General features: G+C 50.9%; 1 protein-coding gene across 2 annotated transcripts; it reads right to left on the bottom strand.

Moving 5' to 3' along the window:
* Window positions 1–696: 696 nt before the first annotated feature.
* Window positions 697–6,392, bottom strand: RTL6 (retrotransposon Gag like 6). 2 transcript variants are annotated; one of them, XM_066255706.1, is made up of 2 exons: window positions 5,974–6,392; window positions 697–5,863 (listed from the first exon to the last, which is right to left on the bottom strand). In XM_066255706.1, the coding sequence occupies exon 2, from the start codon at window positions 5,590–5,592 to the stop codon at window positions 4,873–4,875; it is 720 nt and encodes a 239-aa protein (XP_066111803.1). In that variant the 5' UTR covers window positions 5,593–5,863; window positions 5,974–6,392; the 3' UTR covers window positions 697–4,872. The 2 variants fall into 2 exon arrangements, with proteins under 2 accessions (XP_066111803.1, XP_066111811.1); XM_066255714.1 differs by having other exon boundaries at window positions 6,000–6,392.
* Window positions 6,393–7,681: the final 1,289 nt, after the last annotated feature.

Raw genomic sequence — 7,681 nt, 5'->3', positions numbered from 1 at the left:
TCGTCTCTTCCCAGTCCAGCAGTACTGTTTCCAGGGTCTGGGAGGGAAACAGGTTTTCATGGCTACACTGGAACACCCCGTGCCTTCCCACTCTATCTCCCGGTGAACAGTGGGATTTTTCAGAGGCCACATGACCTGTGATCTCGTAAGAGATTACGTGCAGAAGCAGGTCTGAGGTTCCCACTATCTTCTATTAAGCCAGACATTAAAGAAATCTGCAAAAATGTAAAACAACGCTACTCCTCTAAACTTTTTGTTTTGGGAAATACAGTTTTCATTAAAATATGCTAGTTATGTTGATATTGAGTTTATTTTCAATATTTTAAAACATCCTCCATTTTCATTTATAAGATGATAAATACTGACAAAACTTACATAAGTAAAAGCTCCTTGGGGCCCTTGGGGATTTTCAATGCTACAAAGGGACTTGGAGACCCAAAGGCTTGAGGACTGCTCTTGGTCCCTGAGCACTTGGGCAGGGGCTGTTTTCCCCAACACCCAGTGCATCTACTTGTCCCACAATCTGACCATCTCCTGGGTCCCTGCTATGTGCCAGAGGGCACTGCTACAGATGCAATGATATACCTGTCAGTCTTGTTACAGTCCAGTGGGTGGTACCCTGAGGGAACAGACCCGCTAGGATAAGAAGTCAGAACTGCAATAAGACACACCCATAAAAGTAAAAAGCTGCAAATGTGCAGGGAATAGGTCACTCAACAGGTTAATATCTTTAATATACAATGAGCTCATACAAATTTATCAGACCCCAGTAGATAAGAGGAAAGGGCACTGACAATCCACAAGAGGAAATACAACGGCTTAACGTGAAAAGATGTTAAACTTTGCTAAAAATCAAAGAAATGTTAACTGAAACACAATGCTATTTTTTTCGTTAACAAATCAAAGACTTAGCCAGATGTTAATACTCAGTGCTGGCAAGATGGGCACCTTCATCCTTGCTGGTGGCAGTGTAAATGGATACGTTTCTGAAAACCACTGTCAATACGTAATAAGTCAATGGTTTTCATAGTTCCTAATTCAATAATCCCACCTCTGGGAATCTATCCTATCGAAATAAAAAAAAAAACCTGGAAGAAAGCTTTATGCACAAAGACGTGTTCATCATTTTCTAACAGTGAAAAGTTAGTACCAGCATGGCGACCAACCATTGGCACTACTGTCCATCTCCTTGATGGAGTACCAGTCATTCCAAAATAAAATTAGTAACAAGGGGTGAGGGAGAGGAGGAAGGAGCCTGAAAGGAGAAATATCAAAATGTTTACTTTTCTCTTTCATATATTTTATTTTCAAAAACTTTGATAACGTGTAGTTTTGCTGAAAAGACCTAGTATATAGTTTGTCCCTCGTTTATGGAAAGGGGTTAGTAATGTTGAAGTGAGGAGCAGGGGTTCCTCTTATCTCTGCTGCGTCTGCGCTGTGCCCACTGCCACCACATCAATGTTAGGCCTGAGATGACACAGGAGATGGCAGTTCTGTTCAATGGGTGATGGGCCCACCTAAACCTCAGTCTCCTCCTGACATGGGCAAGCTTCGGCTGATGGCCCAAAACCTGCTCAATCTTCCTTCCCCCAGCCCTACTTTGTGTCATTATCTCTAAGCTCCTAAGCTCATGCTTCCCAAGCAGAGGTGACCTCAGCCTCACAGCTCTGGTTGCAAGTTGGAAGGGACCTCTGCAAGGAGCTCTTCCTACTCAAGGCTCCAATTATAGTCGGTGGTCCCAGCATCTGTCCGTTCATACAATCACAGGGCTTGCTCCCCAAGGTCGCGCCCAACTCTACCCACAACTGTTCACTCTCCCCACAACTGTTCACTCTCCCGTAGGCCCGTCAGGGTCGTGGTCATCCAGTGGGCGGTTCTGCCCTGACCAGAAACTTGTGCATCAGGGAAGTCTTACCTGCTCCTTCACGAGGTACTTTCGCATTCCTCGTGGTGGCTTACTCACCATGTTTAGCTGGGACCAATGAAAGGGGTTTTTGCCTTTTCCTAGAAGTCACTGAAATGCCTTAGACAGTAAATTAACCCCAAGGTCACACTATATATTAGGCCAGGACATCACCCCTTACTCTAAATCCCATCCCAAATGATGCTGTTGGGAAATGAAGCTTTCCAGATGGGAATCATGTAGACCAGACAGCAGTCACAATGACATCCAATGTCAACACCATGAAAAACAGAAAACTGTCCCTCACATGCATTAACACTACTAACTGCCTGACCCTTTTATAAATCAATACCAGCTCTCTTATATTTAGAGGAATTATAACCCCAAATTATGTACAGAGCAGCTCCTCTCTCCCACTTCCTTCTTCGGCTTGACCCTGCCAGCCACTGTGGCCTAGATCAGGGCCACATAGAGCTTGGGTTCCATCCTTCTTTGCTGGGGACTGGGTATCTTCCATCTGAGCCGGTGGGTTCCCAGTGTGGAGCTTCTCCCAAGTCCAATATGGGGCAGCTTCAAGCTCTAATATCTGCTCCAGTTTCCACAGCTGCCAGAAGCAGTCAAGGTCACAGATGTACAACAGCACCAGTCCCAAGCCCACAAGCATAAGCACCAAGACAAGATGTGATTAAATTACCAAGCCAGATGAAGCTGGAGCAGCAGCCTGGGGGGGGGGGGGGCACAACCCATATACAAAGGGCCAGGTCATGGGTATGGATGGACAAGCACAACTGAAACACAGTGTGTAATGCACAGGATATGTAAAAACCACTTGAGCAGACTCAGGGGTTGTTGAAATAGCAGGGTTTCCGCCCTGCTCCCATACTGGGTCTCCTACCCAGGCGGGCCTGGGCCACACAAGAACCTTCAAGATGTCCGTTACCCCATGCAGGCTTCCTTTTCCCTAGGTGCCCCTGTTCCCCTCCCCCTGTGGCCACCTCCACCTGGCAGGCAGGCAGAAGAAAACTGCACACTAAGAGAAAGTGATCTGCATACCCCTACCAGAAGTCCCACCCCCAGGATGGTGGCTCCACTGTGTCCTTCCCTCATTCATGCTTTATGAGCACCATGGTCCCACCTGGACAGCCTTGGCTGGAACCCAGGGGGGGCTGTGGCCTGTACTCAGGCAGTTGTTCAGCAGGGCAATTGGGCTAACAGTTTACAATGAATGGGGTAGCAGTGACCCACAAACATCAGCAAGCACTGAGTATCCTTGACCTTGCAAGGCAGTGGTTGCTTCAGGAACGCAGTCACTTTTCCCAAGATCACCAAAACTCTTAGGAAGTAAGGACAGGCCCCAGGACCCAACTTCTGGGTATTTCAAAACAGGTCTCTGGGTGGGTGTAAAGGCTATCTTTCTGCAGTCAAGCCAGAAGAGAGGCAGATGAACCCAGGGTAAGATACCCAACCCTCCATCCCCCCATTGTCCAGATGGTCATGTAAATACAGTTCATTTGGCATTCAAATATGGCAGGAGCATCACCATCCAAAGGACTTGGCCAAGACTCATTTAGAAAGTGATTCCTGGGCATCCCCCATAACGAAGTACATGGCCACCAACCACTAAGAGATATAGCTTTGTCTCTCAGAATTAGGATGTCAGTCTGCACTGTCATGTTAAGATGGAGGTAGTTTGCAGCTCTTTTCCTTTATAAATGCCACCAATGCCCTGGCTGGGGTTACCAGAGGCCAATACCCCCTTGCCTTAAGTGTTTATAGATGTGTCCCAAAGAAATTGGGTCTCTAGCTATAAGAGGTCACACTGTCTTAGACAAAGGCTGGACAGTTGATGGACAGCCCAGGCTTGGGGAAGGCATGTTATATGGAAGCTCTGGAGACCTAGAGATGCTGTGGGTGGCTGAGGGGCTGGAGTGAAGGCCACTTGTCACCTGAATGGAGAAAGGAACATATCTCAAGCTAGACAAGGCCCACCATCACATGACATGGAACAGAAGAGGATAATTATGCACTTGCAACTGGAGGTGATTCCCACTGGAGGTCCAGGGCAGCAGAATGAGCCACTGGCATCCAGCCCTCAGCCTGCGGAGGGTCTCGGGCATGGATGCACTGCCTATGGCAGTGTGATGGAACTGCTCAGCGGTCCAAAGGCAATCACCTTCTTTAGCAGGCAAGTCAGATTCCCCAAATTCCTGATGCCATCAGAACACTGGCAGCGAAAGCCAGGCATAAAGGGAGGTGCAGCTTCCAGGTTTCACCCTTTACCTGCATTTTCAGCCTTCCCCAATGGCAACAATGGGCCACTGACTGCACATTCAAGCGCAAAGTGAAGCTAACCCCCAGGAATGCTGGAACTACACTCCCAGCAGTGATCACTTCCCAGCCCAGCAGTGCTGGGGGCCACTGTGAGCAAGGTCAAGGCCCCGGCCTGCTACACTGGGCTCTGGCGGGACTGCTGATCACTTATGAGTGGGAGGCCAGACTCCCCTCTCCAGGTCCCCAAATCAAGGCTAAAGTGCCTTCTGTCATCAGTGAGCTCACCAGTGATTACAGGGCAACCAGGTGGGGAGCTGCCATGGGGGACTGCAGAGGGCAGAATAGGAGCAGCTGTGAACCTCGTCAGGCTGGGAGGGACAGCCCAACTAGTCCAGAGCACACTGGGGAGTCCACGGGACCAAGGAGCAGAGCTGTGGTCACCAGAAGAGCTGGAGTTGCAAGCATGAGAGAGGGAACATGCATTGAGGTGCAGGTACCAAGCTAGCACATGATATAAGGAAGCAAAGTGGGTAACAAGGAGCCCAAAAATATGAAGGAAAATCTCCTGCTGGAACAGGTCTGGAGAAGCAGGAAGGGGAATCTTCAAAGAAGGATGCTGTTGTAGGGACGTTTCTTCTACGCAGCAAAGGGGGTTGCTACCTGGTAGCTGCAGATGCAACCAGGGTGCTGGTGGGTTCTTAAAGGTTCCGTGCTCGGGTAGGCACGGTTGGGGCTGGACTAGTTCCGTTGGAGGCTGGGTGCACAGGGCAGGGGCCTGTGCCCGAGGCAGCCAGCTGGCGGCACAGCATCTGCCGTTCCCGCACAGCACGATTGGAGGCAGAAGTCTTCCTGATTTGGGCACGCCTCGCATGCCGCAGCGGAGACTTGTAGGTTCTCCGCAATTCTGCCAGGAACCCTTGATAGTTGTTTCGCAAGGGGCTGTCAGGTTGCATGTGCGGGATCGCCCACTTCTCTGCCTCCCCAGTCAGCCGGGACACAAGGAACGCCACTCGCTCGGCCTCACCTGGAAAGCGGGAGGCCTGGAAGATCATGAACCTGTCCATCTGCATCAAGAACCCTGCTAGCTGGCCTGGGTCTCCCGAAAAAGGCTCAGGCAGAGAGGTTGGAGGCGTGGTCATTGGTCGGGTCCCATTTGAGGTAATCGCAGAGATGGGCGGGGTGATCTGCAGGGCACCCGGAATCCGAGCCCTGGTGCGTAACAAGGTCAGTTCTGCCATCACGCTCTCCAGCATGTTGGTGAGATTGGCCTTCTCCGCTCGCAGGGTAGAGGCCTCCCGCCTCAGCGCGGAGTTGGTGAGGCGCAGGGAGGTAAGGGTGTCAATGACGTCATCCATTTGGGCATTGGTAGAGGATGCAGACGCTGGGGTTTCAGCTTTTGATGTCTGAGGTTGGACCATGTTGGCAAAGGTCAGTCAAAGGCTCAATTACTAGGTGGGTGAAGGAGGTTGAAGGACCTGTAATGCTAAATTGGGTAGACCCAGACAGGAATGCGAGCACAGGGGTTCAAGACTCCGAGCGAAGGCCGGGTGGATGGAGCCGGGATAGGCGCGCAGCCGCGGCCAGACAGGTGGTGCAGGCCTAGGGGATCCCCAATTCCGGATCAGCTCCTTTACCGCGAACCTCACCAGGCCAAGGCGGGCTGTACAGGAGATTAGACTGTTCTAGGGCCTGAAGGATAAAAAAAATGTTTTTAAGAGGTTTCGTCTGCAGAAAAGGGGGGTCGGAGTAGGGGTCGCGGCGTGGGAGGGGTAAAGAGCGGGCGCGGGGCCCGCACCCACCTGAGGCAGAACAAAGGCGGTCGCACCTGCGGCGGCGCAGAGGCCTGGAGCGGGCGACGGGCGGGTACCTGGGTCTCCGAGGCTTCCTCCGCGGCTGCGTCTGCCGCGCCGGCCGCAACCAAGATGGCACGATCGGGAGACGCAGGCAGGCGGATGAGTCACGGCGCTGTCCACCGGAACTGCTTCCTGGTCAGGTCAGGCCAGGGCAGCCGTGGCAGAGGAAAGCGGGCGACCTCAGGAGGGAAGACGAGTGGAACCAGGGACGGGGTCGCAGTGGAGGGCGGGTCGCTACGCGACCTTGGCGCGGCCGGGGCTGGTACGGCGGAGGCGGCAGTATCGGCGGCCAGTGGGCCGTGTGCGGAACCCACTGGTTACCATGGAGACCGCTCGCTCGCGCAGGCGGCGGCCGCGGCCGCAGCCCCGCCCCGGAAGTAGTGAACCAAGCCCCGCCTCCGGGCAGCGCAGTACCGCCTCACAGGGCAACTCCTCCCCGTCCTTCCTCAGCAGCCAATCAGTGTTCGCTGTTACTGTTAATTTGGTACTGTAAGTGCTTGCTTTCTTTTCTTCTTAATTCTGCACGAGACTGCTTGCCAAACTCTTCTTGTTATATGTTAATTGTTCTTTCATTTTTTAATGAAATTGTTTTTCATATTGTAACCTGGATAGAAATCCAGTGTAGTATGTAGTCACTGTAGCAAATTTTGATGTCAGAGAGGTCCAAACAAATCCTTCATTTCTCCCAGAATTTCTCCGCCTGGACGGAACAAATAGTAATATTTCTGTCGTTCTATCCGGTCATTTTTAGATGATCTGGTCTATTATGTTAATTTTTGCACTTTCTGAACTGTTTCATACCCTTGATACACTGAATTTTGAGCTTTTTCCCCTTACAGATATTTCAAAAACCTGATTTTCAAATATTACCTAGGGTTCCACTGAAATCATGTACCGTATTTGATTTAACCGTGCCCCTTTCAATGGATCTCCATCTTTTTCCCATGTGGAAGTTTTTTAAACCACACATATATAAATTCTGGACTCTTTCTCTGCCACTTTCTCCAAGATAAACTACAAGGGATGACATTACTGGGCCAAAGAGTATGAATGAGCTCTTTGACCTGGATGTCTTTTCCGCTTGACCTTGCTGAGCTGCTTCTCCATGGTCAGTTCCAGGTTGGGGCTTGGCTGGAGAGAAGATACCCACCATGCCAGTCTTTTGTAGACACAGTCTTCGAGGAGGTAGTGACCCCTGGCAGCCACCTTCATTTACTCCTCATATACGCCTGGGACAGAACCAGCTTCACTTGTGCCTGTACTGTTTTTTGCTTCTATAAAATGGAAATTGGAACATGAGGGTGTGTGTACCCCAATGTGTCAAAGGATGCACTTTTTGTGACCAGCTGAAAACTTCTAGAGCATAAGGCAAGAGAGGAGAGAAAGTAGACAGTGTTTCTTTGAACTGCCTCCATGAAATCTCCCAAATCAGGCAGGGGCAAGGGCTGCAATAATCTTGACTGAGGTCAAAGGCTGCAGACATTGGCCTGGGCCCCTCTACCCCTCCCACTTCTTCCAAGCGAACACAGGATTCCCCGTCCACTCCTGTGAGTCACCCCATTGGTCTCTCTGCCTGTAGTGCCTGAGTTGCACTTCCCCAGGTCCCTGGATGCTGTGCACATGACCAAAGTGTCTGCTCCAATTTCAGGTGTGG

The sequence above is a fragment of the Saccopteryx bilineata genome, chromosome 1, assembly GCF_036850765.1.
Source record: "Saccopteryx bilineata isolate mSacBil1 chromosome 1, mSacBil1_pri_phased_curated, whole genome shotgun sequence".
In the NCBI taxonomy this organism is placed as follows: Eukaryota; Metazoa; Chordata; class Mammalia; order Chiroptera; family Emballonuridae; genus Saccopteryx; species Saccopteryx bilineata.
Note: the sequence above shows the minus strand (reverse complement) of the source record. Positions and strands in the feature narration are given on the sequence as shown.